Source organism: Coturnix japonica, chromosome 2, assembly GCF_054131305.1.
Source record: "Coturnix japonica strain WE chromosome 2, WE-NBRP24, whole genome shotgun sequence".
Taxonomy (NCBI): Eukaryota; Metazoa; Chordata; class Aves; order Galliformes; family Phasianidae; genus Coturnix; species Coturnix japonica.
Genome location: NC_140664.1, coordinates 10,153,406 through 10,168,182, shown reverse-complemented (window position 1 = coordinate 10,168,182; position 14,777 = coordinate 10,153,406). Strand labels below are relative to the sequence as shown.

The following is a 14,777-nucleotide window of genomic DNA, read 5'->3' as shown; positions in this document are numbered from 1 at the left end:
CCGACAGATGCACGTCTGGGTGTCTCATTCAAACCCAGCACCTTATAATTGCTTTAATCCCCTCCGTACGGAAGTAAAGGACTTGGGAATTACATAATCCTGACAGATGCTTTGCACAAGCACCTCATCAGCAGAGGGTGATTTATTGCGGTGGAAGTAGGACAAATGTGTTATTTGTTGTTCCAATTAAATCTAATGGCAGCCTGCAGCAGCAGTGACACCCCGGCTCCCTGTTCTCTACCAGCCATGCGCTATTGTCCTCACTGTTTCCTGATTCCATCACTCCCTGTGCACTGAGAGGCACTGATGGCACTGAGGGGCACAGAGTGGCACTGAGAAGCACTGAGGAGCACTGAGGGGCAGTGAGGGGCAGTGAGGGGCACTGAGTGGCACTGAGGGGCAATGAGGGGCAGTGAGGGGCACTGAGTGGCACTGAGGGCACTGAGGGGCAATGAGGGCACTGAGTGGCACTGAGGGGCACTGAGGGCACTGAGGGCACTGAGTGGCACTGAGGGGCAATGAGGGGCACTGAGTGGCACTGAGGGCACTGAGGGGCAATGAGGGGCACTGAGTGGTACTGAGAAGCACTGAGGAGCACTGAGGGCACTGAGTGGCACTGAGGGGCACTGAAGGCACTGAGTGGCACTGAGGGGCACTGAGGGCACTGAGGGGCACTGAGGGCACTGAGGGCACTGAGGGGCACTGAGGGCACTGAGGGGCACTGAGGGGCACTGAGGGACACTGAGGGCACTGAGGGGCACTGAGGGCACTGAGTGGCACTGAGGGGCACTGAGGGGCACTGAGGGCACTGAGGGGCACTGAGGAGCACTGAGGGGCACTGAGGGCACTGACGGGCACTGAGTGTCACTGAGGGGCACTGAGGGGCACTGAGGGCACTGAGTGGCACTGAGGAGCACTGAGGGGCACTGAGGGCACTGAGGGGCACTGAAGGGCACTGAGGGCACTGAGGGGCACTGAGGGCACTGAGGGGCACTGAAGGGCACTGAGGGGCACTGAGGAGCACTGAGGGGCACTGACGGGCACTGAGGTGCACTACGTTCCCACTCATGGCCCCCTCCCCGCCATCGCGCATGCGCATCTCCTGCACGCAGCATCGTGGTCGCTGTGTATTCGCGGCGATCCCGTCTCACTGTTACCATGGCAACTTCTCTCTCCCGCCCCTCCCTCCGGCGTCACATCGCACTAGGATCCCGGCGCTCGCAAGCCCCGCCTTCCCCGCTCCGTGATTGGTCGGCGGCCCATAGCGCCATCTCAGCATAGCGCCTCCGATTGGTCAGATTCGGCTGAGGCCCGGGGCGCGCGGTACCTGCCTGAGGCTGGTCAGTATCTCATTAGCATAGCCCCGCCCCTGTCCCGCTGCCCGCATCTCATTCCCGTCCCGGTCCATCCCGGTTCCGCGGTGCGGGGCGGCCCGTCACCTGAGCTGCGGGGCCACCAGCACGAGGCGGCACCGCCCGCAGCGCAGCCGCCCCCGGAGGAGCGGGTTGGGCTGGGCACGGCAACCAGGAGCCGCCCAGGAGGCGGTGGGCAGGGGACGGCACCGAGCGGCTTCGTGAGCATCGCGTGGGGCGGCGGGGGCTGCCGGCTCCGGGCGCTGCGGCCTGATGGAGGCGGCTATTGCTGCCCGTGCCTCTGGGTCTCGGTGAGCCGCTGTGCCTGACCGCTGTACCTGCCATCGCGGGGGGGTCCGTGTGGTTCTGTATCTCTGTTATCCGTCTATTACGTCAAAAGCCATTTTTGTGAGCTTCAGCCGACGTCAGAACTCTGGGAAGCGCCCTCACCATGTGGACTTTCCTGGGCATCGCCTCGTTCATCTACGTGTACAAGAAGTGCGGGGACCTGATGAGCTACGCCAACAAGGAGGTGCTGCTCTCCGCCGTGCTCTTCTTCTCTCTGGGCCTGCTGCTCTCCTATCGCTACCACTTCCGTGCTCCCCGGCAGCAGCAGCAGCAGCAGAAGCCCCACCTGGGGATGCTGTCCCACGCCCTCTCGGCTCTGCCCCTGGTGGGTTTCTTCTGGGCCAAACCTGCTGCGGGGTCGCAGCGAGTCGAGCAACCCAAATCCAGAAAGGTACGTTCGGGTTGGACGTGGCACCTGGCTTGGAGTTGGCCCATGGGAGGACAGCGGAGGAAGGGCAGGGAGGGGTTGTGTTTGCATCCTGTGGGACAGACGTGTCATGTTTTGCATCTCATAATGGGAGAAATAGAGATTTTACAAAGGTGTGTGAACTGTGAGTATGCAAAGGAAATAACGTGGTAATGGATTATTATACTAGCAGAAGGGTATCTCCAATTGTCGGTCTGCTCTAGACATTAGAAGATCTTTGCTTGTGAAGAACCACAGAGAGCTGGGACTTTTTGGCCAAGAGAAGAGAAGGCTCAGCAGGAGGAGGATCTCACCCATCCAGGAGCAGTTCTGTGCTGTGCAGGTGACACGGCACAGGTACGGGTTGCCCAGAGGCAGCAAGGTCTCCTTGGAGATCTCCAAAAGTCGCCTGGATGTGGCCCTGTGCCCTCTGCTCTGGGTGACCCTGCTGGAGCAAAAGCTGGGCCAGATGGACCTTGAGGTCTCTGCCAGCCTCAGCCATGTTGTTATTCTGTGATCCTCTTCATGTTTCTGGATGAAAGGTATCCGTTTAGACAGCAGGACACACAGCAGTATGGGCATCATTCTTAAAACCCTGCTTGTATAATAGCTACAGACCCTGGGCTCGGTTACCCAGCCTGTTCTACAGTGATAGTGTAGAGCACCAGGCTTTCAGCTGGAGTTTGGCACAAGCCCTGCGATCTACCACCAGTAGGTGGATATGCATATTCAGTACATCGCGAGGTCAGCGCTGTTTGGCTCCTTGCCTGGGCACTTCTGGGCCTTTTCAGCTGGGCACTGACCACTTGCACAGAACAACTTGAAGCTGTTTTTGGATGCATGCCCTATGATTTTCTTGTTGTTGTTGTTCTGAATTTATTTTTCTGGTAAAAGCCTCCTGCCTTTGCCACAGTTTCTTGCTTTTCTCGAAGTTGTGCAGTAATTTTAAGGTTCCTTGTTACACTGTAGCTACAGACTTTACACCACGCCACTAGAAATCCTGGTGTCTGTTGTTCAGAGGATTCATTTCACTGATATAAACGTGTTTTTACTGCTGTCAGCACTGCAGTGAATTGGACTCCATTTATTCAACTCAATAAGGTTAGAGAAATACATTTTCCCATGGATATGACTGTTTCCTTAATTGCTAATTTCAGTAGGGATATATATGTAGGCGTTGGATTGTTGCTTTATAGATAAGAACATGCGGCAGCGTTGGTTTACTGCCTTTTGTAGGAACTCATCTTCCAGCATATGTGAGACTCAGGTTGTGTTAATGGTTTGTCTGCGATCAGGAGGGCAGTTTTAACCTAGTGTTTCTGCTTGTTTCTTTTCCCTCCTTGATTCTTTGTATCATTATTATTAGCCCGGGCAAGTTTAGGTTGGATATTAGGAAGCACTTCTTTACAGAAAGGGTAGTTAAGTACTGGAATAGGCTCCCCAGGGAGGTGGTTGAATCACCATCCCTGGTTGTGTTTAAGAGCCGTTTGGATGTGGTACTCAGGGATATAATTTAGTGTAGGGTTTAAGAGTTAGGGTTCTGGTTAGGCTGTGGTTGGACTTGATGATCTTCAAGGTCTTTTCCAACCTGGGTAATTCTATGATTCTATGATTATAGATGATTTCTTTTTAAACAAAGCTAACCTGGAAGATGCATCCAGCCATCAATGGGCTCTCAATCTGCTGGATGGAAGTAGAACTAGTACAAACTCAAACCCGTGCAAAGATTATGGTACGCATACATCAGCACATCTAACTCTGGATTTTTCTTTCTACAGGGTAAAAGAGAAGCAAATGTCTCAGAAATGCATCAGATGGAGGCAGCTTCAGTTACAACATTATCACCCCAGTATGATCCAGAAGTCATCATTGTGGGTTCAGGTGTCCTTGGGTCTTCCTTGGCCACGGTGCTCGCCAGAGATGGAAGAAAAGTGACTGTAATAGAGAGGGATCTGAAGGAGCCTGACAGGATAGTTGGAGAATTGTTGCAGCCTGGTGGTTTTAATGCACTTAAAGACTTGGGTCTTGAAGGTGAGTGCATTTCAAACTGTGTATATGTGTAGATATATGTATAAAACAACAGTTACTGCACTCAGTTATGTTTTTAGATAAGGCACGCCTTATCTAAAATGCAGGAAAAATGAAGAATTATCTACAATGAATAAAAGGAATTAAAATTGCTTGTGCATTTGGAGTATCCATTTGCTATTTTGAAGATTGTGTTTTTCACACAGAGGCTGGTGACACACTGGAACAGGTTGCCCAAGGAGGTTGTGGATGCCCCATCCCTGGAGGCATTCAAGGCCAGGCTGGATGTAGCTCTGGGCAGCCTGGTCTACTGATTGGCGACCCTGAACATAGCAATGGGGTTGAAGCTACATGATCATTGTGGTCCTTTTCAACCCAGGCCATTCTATGATGATTCTATGATATTCTTTCCTCAGCATATTTTAATTAGGATAATTGGACTTCATGTGAAGAAATAGTTTTAATAAATAAGTCTTTTAAAAGCTTTCATTAACTCATCTGCTGGCTTTTGCTTTGCAGGTACAGTAGAAGGTATTGATGCACAAACAGTACATGGTTACATCATTCATGACCTAGAGAGCAAGTCGGAGGTAGAAATTCCTTTTCCAACATCTGAAGATGGCCGCGTGGTGAGCGGAAGATCCTTCCATCATGGCAAGTTCATCATGGGTCTCCGAAGGGCAGCCATGGCAGAGCCCAAGTGAGTCACAGCCTGGGTGCTGAGATGCTGGATCACTGTTCCCAGTGTGAGATTCCTCGGCCATTTCCTTGTGCGCCAGCACAGGGGCTCAGGGGCTTTAGTGAGCAAGGCTGAGAGAAAACAAGAGCTGGAGTTACTCATTCTGTTTTTGTAGACATATTTATGAATGGAATATGCTTCTTCTGTTAGCCTTCGAGACAAGTTAACTTTTAAATGTATGGGATTAATAAGGCTTCAACTGGAAGGCTTGGTGCTGGCTGGCCCCTGTCAGAAGGCAGTCTGAGGTTAAAAAGTTGATTCTCTTAGACCTGTTACTGGGTTTGGTGTTTTACCAGAAGCGTTCACCTCAGGGTGCAATGCACAGAGCTTCTTTTGCCAAGAAATATGTGACAGACCTTGGCATCATTTCTTCAGATGTGTTGTTTGTAGCTCATGGAATCAAATTTCTTTTACATATGCATGTTCTGTAATTTTATGGCTAACAAGAGAGCAAAATAGCTGGGAAGGAGCACTAAATAACGGGAAGGAGCTACTCCCAGTAACAGCTGTACATCAGGAAGGTGCATCCTATTCCTAATGAAATAAAAAGCGTTTGATATTGCCTGGTATTAAAAGAGAGGAGGAGGAAATGTTTCAAAAACCAAATAGGTTCTAGATGCTGTTTCTGAAGGGTGGATTGTTTTATTTCCACCAGAAATGCCTATAAGGGAAGTACGGAAAGTATCTTCTTACATCACGCTTCTATTCTGAAGTGGAAAAGTGCTTTATTTTATCATATCTTTTATAACCTATGAACGTTAGCACTAAAAGACAGCAGCTGTGCAGTACAGTTAGGATCAACGATGACTGCATTTAATAGCTATAAGAGCTAAGACTTTCCTTGTTATGGCTTCAGGTTCAGTGAAATTTGGGCACCTCAACGTATGGAAAACTCCTCAAGCTGTACAAAAATCCTGTCAGCAGAAATTTACAAGAGCCTTGAGTTCAGTGGTTGAGCCTTGAGTTCAGTCCTTACCCTTTCTTCTACTCTTTCTTTATTCATTTCCTGTATGTTTTCTTCCCATTTTAATGACAGCGCAGGAAACTGCATGTTACATCAAGGTACAAGAGAGATGAAATACTCTTGGTAGTGCTGTGAAGCTTTGTTTTTCATCTCACAACTTGTGCAGCTAGAGGGAATAATGACTACTCAATGTATTCTCTTCATCTGCTTTAGATAATATGAACTTCAGATGAGTAAAATTAATTCTGTAGAGGAAAAAGGGAGGGTATCATTAGTTAGTCATTTTTATAGTGGGTTAGAACCAGAAAAGGAAATAAGCACTTAATCAAGTTATGGCTATAAAAGAAATATAAAAGCCAGTAAGATCTGCAGAATGCTGATACACCTGCTATTAACCTGGTAGGTTGCTACATTCTCTTGCTGTTGAAGTTCCTGTTAGGTGTGTTTTCAATCGCTTTGTTACCTTGGAGGGCCTAAACTCTCAAACTGACTTATTCTTATATAGAACTTCATCTAGTTTCTCCAAGTTTTTGTGTTCCACGTGGATGTGAAAGCATTTGTGAAGCAGAGAAAATGTGCTTATTTTGAGCTGCAGGGTCTGAAGTGCTGGGATCGTGTCTTAACAGCTCAGATCCAACAAGAGGTTTCAGAGGAAAGAGATACAATTTGTGAAACCCAAATAGCCAAATTTTGAGATGGATGCAAGGGATGCTCAGTTTGGAGTGTGATCAAAAGCACTGTCAGAGCTTTGTCTCTGTACTAAACGGGACAGATTATTGAGGACTATTCTGTGTTAGTTAGGAACATCACATCTACCTTGCTTACATGTTAAGCATTGAAGTGCTGCTTTGGATCTTGCTTCTGTACTCTGTGTGGAATTAGATCCGTCGTGTTCTGTCAGTTTGCCCTGCTGAACAGTGAGAAATGCTCAGCGCGGCTGATTTCTGACTGCTTGTGTTGTCAGACTTCTCTCTGCTCATCTCCTTTGGCCAGGGAAAGCCTAAAGCGAAAGCAGAGGTTCTGCTTGGTGGTAGGGTGTTTATGTTATGCACAATAGCTTTAGAATAGTCTCAAATGTCAAGCAGTGTTGAACTGAAGCTAATGACGAGCAGTGTTTGACATTTAACGTGGCTTCAAAAAGCGTTGAGGAATCTTTGTGTGCTGCATTTAGAGCGAATATTGTGGCAGAGGCAAGGTTATTGAAAATCACACTTTCCTTCTGTGCCTAATACGATGTAATGTCAGCATCCTTAATCCTCTTCCCTCCTCTTATAAATTCTGTTTTATTTCAGTGCAAAATTCATTGAAGGAACTGTGACACAACTGCTTGAAGAAGATGATTGCATAGTGGGTGTTCAGTACAAGGACAAAGAAACCGGGGATACTAAGGTGAGACAGTTTTCTGGTCTGATCATTGTTGAACTACTGTGAAAATAGAGTTAAGTGTGTGTAGCATTTAAAAAGCACTGCTATTTCAGAGCTCTGGTGCAGAAATCTGCAATTACCAGAGAGGTGAAAGCTTTAATGGAGGGAGATTGCTTTCAAGTGGATGCAGTCCTGGCATATGGAAATTCTTGTTGTAACTCCTAGTGCTTTTATGATAACAGTTCAGTTCTCCAGAAGCACTGCTGTTGTTTCTTCTCCCCTTAAGTATCCGTATGTTTGGGGCTTAAAATATTTCAAAGTTACTGATGGAAGAAATAATACGTTAAGATTTGTATTTTCTCTGTTTAAAAGCATCTGTGTTTCAACATATGCTACCTCTGTTGAGTGAGGTGTCTGGGAGTCAGGAGGTAGGTGCCTGTTCATAGAGACAGCTCTGCCCAGTCATCTCTTGGGTCACAGAAGGAGAGTTCTGGCCTGTTCTGGTTGTGTCACTGATTTTATTGCTCTTTACGTCAGCTAAGGCAGAACTGCTGGCTGAATGTTGAGAAATGGAGTGAACTCATAATAGCTTTAGGAGAAACTGATGCAGATAGAACGTATGTACTGAATTGTGGATGCACTCTCCAGAAAAGCCAAGAAACACTTTAAAATTACTCCTCCAAGAGGAAGGGGGAATAATAATCCTGCTCAAGCATAAGGCATTGCAGTTCATAGGGTGTGCTGGGAGTGGGGAGCTGTAAGACAGCTGAGGAGGAACACCAGCCTCGCCTCTTTGTGAGGTACCTGGAGGCAGTTCCAAGCCTTGTTTGGTCTGCCTTTAATGTCATGTGGAATGAATAAATAAGTAAAATCCACTGTGGCGGAATAAGCCGCTGAATCACACGAGTGCTGGAAATACAGGATTTGGAGATGGGAAGGGTTTGTTTGTGGCTTTGTTTGGTGGTGGTGTTGTTTTTGGTTTGGTGGTTGTGTGTCTTGGTGGTGCTTGTGATTTTTGTTGTTGTTTTGTTTTCCCCCAATACCCAATGGGCTCAATCATCTGAAATATAGGGGTCATTTTGATGGGAGTGCGTATTTTGCTTGGAGATGTATTCTTAAGCTTTATGCATTCATGGATTTCATTGCTATAATTGTAAGTACAGCTTGTTTGATAAGCATTAGAGTGACCATTATTCTGGCCTGAGCTATTTCTGAGAGCATGGGTGGTATTCCTAGGGCCTTGAGGTTCCTGTCTGTACAGAGGTGATAAGCAAACTCACTGAGTTCTGAAGTTCCATGCCTGGAAAGTGTTGTATGATTTGCCAGCTTAGAGAGCCTGTGTTTCATAGCAGTGTAGCACCAAGAGGAGCCCATTCCAGGCAGGGATGTACACTTGCATTGCTGGCTCACCAAGTGCTTCTGTCCAACAATAAATCATGCTCAGGAAGTGCCAATGAAACATGGCGTGCTTTATCCTGGATGCTTCAAAGGAAAAATTATTTCTTGTTTTCTGCTCCTGCCAAGGCCAAAGACAAAGTTCATCTTAGATCTGTGGTGATTATGTACAGTGATATAACTGCACGTGACAGCAAGAAAGCTGTATGTAGAAGGAAACATCCATCTCTAAGTGCTTTCTAGTTCTTTTCTTACTTTATATAATAAAAATAATATAATTTATATAATAAAAATAAAATGCTTATTGGTGATCTGAAGCATCTGCTCCTGTTTGAAACAGGGTATGAATTAAACGTTAGGGATTCGTACATATATTCAGACTGAACCTGATCCATTTCTTATTTTTCTCTCTATACCTGTTGTTTCTGCTTGTAGCACCCAAGGTTGGTAGGAACTGCTTGGAATTTGCTGCTTGTTCTTTTAATAAAGATCTGGGCATGTGAACTGCATTTCAGTTTAGTACACATTTTACACTAGAACATTTTAGGCTTCTTGCTTATGTATGATTCTTCTGCTTGTCTCTTCCTGAAGAGCTTTATGGGCTGAACACAGCAATCCCTCTGCTGTTCTGGTCTGTTTTATCCAAGTTCTGACACAGTCCCTGTAGCTTTGTTACATGTCTGCGTGTCTTAAAGAAGCTGATTATTGTTTTGAACAGCATCTAACGTGCAATTGAAGAGGTATTTCCAGCTGTTGTGGGAAAGGAAAGTGTCCAATCTTTTCTCTCTTTTACACTACAGGAACTTCATGCACCACTGACGGTTGTAGCTGATGGACTTTTCTCCAAATTTAGGAAGAACCTGGTCTCCCAAAAAGTCACTGTTTCATCCCATTTTGTTGGTTGCATTTTGAAGGTAACTTTTGTGTATATCTCTCTCCATATATATAATGCTGTGTTATCTGTCTGCATGCAGCAGCCTCCGCCCTCTTGGTGGTGTCCCACAGCTGTTGGTGCTGCTGTGAGCTGGTGGCTCTGTGATGGTTCAGCACACTGATGGTGCCCCGGGTGTGTTGGCTCTGCTGGATTCTACAGGGTCGTTGTCAGGCTTTTGGCTCTTCAGACATTTATATATCTGTGAACCAGATTATTTTTCCTAAGTGGATATTGAGGTTAGAAGTTAGATAAACATCAAAATCTACATTTAAAGCCAGCATCTAAGAGTATCATTTCTCTGTAGCTGAGCAAGAGAGCATTAAACTAGCTGGATTACCTGGAGTATTGCCTGGTTCTGGAGCCCCCGACACAAGAAAGACATGGAGCTGTTGGAGCAGGGCCATAAAGATTATCAGAGGGCTGGAGCAGCTCCTCTGTGAGAACAGGCTGTGCTTTTCCCATGGGGTTGTCTACGCTACAGACTACTGTATGTCATTCCTTTCCATAACTTCCTTTATGGAAGTAAAAATGATCGTATGGAAAGCTTCTGCATTCTTTTTTTTTTTTTTTTTTTTTCCCTTGAAAACATGCTGTTCATTGAAAGAAAAAAAATAATACAACCTTAATATGATACAGGATTTTATTTGAAGTGTCAGAGAATGATTTTGTGTATCCGAACTTTAATATCCTTTCATTAACTGATTTCAGTCCTTCTCCCTCTTCTTTTTAAGGATGCACCACAGTTTAAAACTAATTATGCTGAACTTGTTCTGGCTAAAACTAGTCCAGTGTTAATCTATCAGATTTCTTCAACCGAGACTCGGGTCCTTGTTGATATTCGAGGAGAAATGCCAAAAAACCTGAAAGAATACATGCTTGAGAGCATTCATCCCCAGCTGCCTGGTGAGTCTGCTTTGTTGCCTTGTTTCATCTCCACTTCCAGAGTTTACTGTCTCAGTAACGATTCACCCTTTTTAGATGACACATCACATAGCAGATTATTTGGTTGACCTTATGAGGTTAGAAGTTTGGAAGGAATATTTCTCTGAGAAGAGGTTCATATGGGCTGTGTGTGGATTATTTAAGACTCTGCCAAATAAGTGTAACCAAAGAACCTTGTTTTTTTGCAGATCACCTTAAGGAACCATTCCTAATAGCAGTTCAGAATGATCGCTTAAGGACTATGCCAGCAAGCTTCTTACCTCCTTCAGCTGTTAACAAGAAAGGTGTGTACTATGAAATAAAGTAGATGGAAGGAAGGCATTAGAAGCATGTGGGACTTCAGGCTGTGTTTTCACAGCTGTGTGTTTGTTGCTCAGTACAGCTGCCTCGCTCTGTTATTCAAAATAAGTTTGAAAATGCATGTTTGGCACAGTTTAACAATAATGTTTATATCGATGCAAGACTTTTTATATCTTAGCCTGCTTCGTTTTTGATTTCAAATAACTCAGCGTGTCGTGCTTTTGTAAGTTTGGTCTCTTTCTGAGGGGAGAAAAATGGAAAAAAAATACCTTGAATTTTATGCCTGTTCTTTGACACATATGGATGCGTTTGCATAAGGGATTTTTAAACCTGTTAAAGCCATCCTTCCTTTTATTTCTTCTTTATTTCTTGCTGGTTTCTAGTTGTTGTTCCTTCTGGGAATAAATTCTTGGTAAGCTGGGAAACAAAGTACAGGGTCTGAGTGCTAAGATGATATGGTAGTTGTGCTGTAGCTCACTCATCTTTTCTTTCTTCTACCTAGGAGTTCTTCTTTTAGGAGATGCATATAATATAAGACACCCTCTTACTGGTGGAGGAATGAGTGTCGTTTTAAACGATGTCAAAATATGGAGAAGTTTGCTCCAGGATATTCCGGATCTTTATGAAGATTCTGATGTTCTTAAGGTGAAACTTTACTTTGGACTTAATTTAGACAAACCTGGCTCCACTTTAGATGATGCACTTTAAGTTGGATACACATGAGGGATGTGTTAAGTTATAACTGAGGCAGGCACAGCTGTTCTTAACTCTTCAGATATATAAATCACATCAGGCATTTGTCACTGAGCAGAGCTGTGACTTGTGAGTGCTGTGGCTGTGAGGCAGATTCAAAGCTGCGTTACTGATGTGCCTTGTTTTGCTTAAGTTGTGCTGTGCCTTGACAGCATGCTTTGCAAGGGTAGTGTCTGATATGTTCCCACACTGGAAGTGTGGTTTTTAGTGTACACTGAGCTCAAGCAGGATGGATTGGAACCATTACCTTCTGCAAGTTGAATTTGGAGTATTGAGCATGCATAACTAGTTTGTCAGTGGGCATCTTAACACCACAGTAATAAGTGAGAAGACATTCACGTGGATTCTATGACTCTTTTCACCTACTTGTAAACCTTCTCAATGATGTTCTGTGTTGTCTAATAGAAATGCATTATTTTTTCCTTTTGCAGGCCAAAAAAACATTTTACTGGTCCAGAAAAAAGTCTCATTCTTTCGTAGTGAATATTCTTGCCCAGGCACTGTATGAACTTTTTGCTGCTACAGATGGTAAATATATGTATTTTAAAATAACTTCTGATGAATTCATGTTTGTTGAATGCTGAAGTCCTTGATTTTATTGCATTGTTTTATGTGCTCAAATTTTTCTAGTACCCGTTGACTATATTTGTGAGTGATTTTAATTCATTTTGTAGATTCCATGCACCAGCTAAAGAGAGCCTGTTTCCACTACTTCAGACTTGGTGGAGAGTGTGTCTCAGGTCCTGTCGGATTGCTGTCTGTGTAAGTTCAGCATCTCTATAATAGCTGATGTGGACCAGGTGAAGTTTTGTGAACCTCTGTTAGATTCTGCTTCGCACCCAGTCAGTCAGTTTGGTGTGAGGAGAATGCTCCATGTGAGGCAATGTTTGTAGGATTATACTGAGGTTGGAAGCCTTATTAGAAGCTTTGAATACTGCCTTTTTTAGCTGTTTAAAAATGCCTCTGCAAACTGGAGAGACACTGGAAAAAGTTGCCAAGAGAGGTTGTGGATGCCCCCTCCTTGGAAGCATTCGAGGTCAGGCTGGCTGGAACTTTGAGCAACCTGGTCTGGTGGTTGGCGATCCTGCCTGTGGCAGGAGGTTGAAACCACATGATCTTTAAGGTCCTTTTCAACCCAGGCCATTCTGTGATTCTATGGCAAGTGGATGGGAGTCAGTGTGGACCCTTCTGCTCATTCAAACATAGGAGCTGGTGGAGATGTTTCATGCTTGACAAGCTGAAAGTAGTGATGGATGAGGTCTCCCACAAATGAGCAAAAGGAAGAGAGAAGCACGTACTTGTCAGGGTGTTCTGAATGCTTCCCTCAGGCTGGAGAATGCTCAGTAAATCATTGTTTGAACATGTAAGAATGTGTCCATTTGTCTCTTTGGAAAGAGAGCTAAAACTGGTAGGGTTGGTACAGGCTCTCCTGGGAGATGGTAAAGGCAGATTCGGACTACTGGCAATTAAGAGAAAGCAGAGGTGTATGTTGGCCATAGCGCCAAATGTAATGCAGGTGTGCAGCAGCTCCAAGAGTCAGGGTTTGTTCACAGCTGAGGCAGCAGGTCCGCAGCTGCCTAAATCAAAGTGCTGTTGTATTGTGTATAGAGCCCAGTCTGGGAACTGACAATTTGTCTGTGCTTTTTTATCCTGTTTATTGACGTGTTCTATTTCTTGCTTTCTAAAACAGGTTATCTCCTAAACCAATGGTGCTGATTGGCCACTTCTTTGCCGTGGCGTTGTACGCCGTTTACTTCTGCTTTAAGTCTGAGCCATGGATCACCATGCCTCGAGCCTTTTTCAGCAGTGGAGCTGTACTTTACAGGAGCTGCTCTATAATATTTCCACTTATCTACTCTGAAATGAAGTCCCTCATCTATTAAAGTCCAAGGGGATATGACTGGACAAAGAAAACATGAAGATCACGATGCCTTTAATATCTTTGGACATGTACTGTTTAATACTGTATCATGTTTTCTTCTCTTCAAAATGCGATTTCCTTGATTGGGATTTGACTTAGTTTTGGTTTTGTGGTTATATACATATATATTATATGTAAATATTCTTTTCTTTGCAAATAAATTCAAAGAGGAGTTAGCTGTTTACAAGGACTGTAAGGACGTGTTGACATATTGCCAGGTCTGTCAGAATTTCATTCCTTGCTTTATCCATTGCAGAGTGCACCACTAATATTAATAAACTGAAGAGTGAAAACTGTAAAGCACATGCTGCTATTATCCTTCATGCTTCTTTCTGCTCAGTAGCTCCATAGGCTGCCTTCGTTTCTGTGAAATACTGTAAGAAAGTCCCTGATTTGGGCCTTTTCATGAGGATTTGCTTCTGTTCTCTTTCAGTTGCAGCTGAGGTTCTGTTATACCACCGCTTTAAAGGACACTGCAAAGGATTGCAGGTGTTGCAGTGTCGCCATGTCTGCAGTGTCACTCGCTTTTGCAAATGCCACAGTGCTCTTCTGAAATTGTTCTTTACAGCAGAATCATTTGAAACGAGTCATAACCAAAGCGCGCTCATGGCGGCTGCTGCGCCCAGGTACTGAAAGCACAGTTGTGTTCAAATTTTTTCTTCCCATCTCACTTTGTTCTAAAAACTGAGTTTTGTTTTGCTTGGTTTGTGACTAAGTGAAGGTTAATCCCGCCATTGACATGAGCACAGCAGCCAATTATCTACTGAAACAACTGGAGAGCGGGCTGTTTCCAGTAGACACTCTTCAATATTACTTCAGAAGATCTGTGAGAAGAGATTCAGGTGTCCTTGTAATACCTGAAAGATATCTTTCCCTGTAGATCTTGCAGCACACTACTTGAGAGTTGGTGTGCTTTACTGCTGGGCACTATTCCTCTCTGCATTACCTTCACCACTTCGCTTTCCTTTGTTCTCAAGTCCTTCCATTTTCCCTTGCCTTCCATGCAGTTGCTTTGTGTATCACCACATGGCTCTCATATTCTGGCTTGCCAAACCAATGGTGTGTCGGTATGGCCCAGAGCTCAGAGAGCAGCAGCACATCGTGTTCTTCTGTACTTAAAAATTGGACTATATGTTTTGGAAATGGCAGATTGCATAAGCTGTATATAAATATACATAATGTGTTGGAATGGGGAAGGGGGGACGGGGGGGAAAGAAATCTATGGAGAAGATTTTTTTTAATGTTTTATTTGATTGATATTTCAAATGACCGAGACTTTTCCAGATGAGACAAAAAATGTATATTTTTCTAACCACGATCACTTTTGATA

At 44.7% G+C, this 14,777-nt stretch overlaps 1 protein-coding gene across 1 annotated transcript; it reads left to right on the top strand.

Annotated features, from left to right (window-relative positions):
- Nucleotides 1-1,373: 1,373 nt before the first annotated feature.
- On the top strand, nucleotides 1,374-13,747 carry SQLE (squalene epoxidase). The gene is made up of 11 exons (XM_015856273.3): nucleotides 1,374-2,091; nucleotides 3,885-4,137; nucleotides 4,654-4,834; nucleotides 7,130-7,226; nucleotides 9,398-9,511; nucleotides 10,263-10,434; nucleotides 10,662-10,757; nucleotides 11,276-11,418; nucleotides 11,958-12,054; nucleotides 12,201-12,288; nucleotides 13,217-13,747. The coding sequence occupies exons 1-11, from the start codon at nucleotides 1,804-1,806 to the stop codon at nucleotides 13,407-13,409; spliced, it is 1,722 nt and encodes a 573-aa protein (XP_015711759.2). The 5' UTR covers nucleotides 1,374-1,803; the 3' UTR covers nucleotides 13,410-13,747.
- Nucleotides 13,748-14,777: the final 1,030 nt, after the last annotated feature.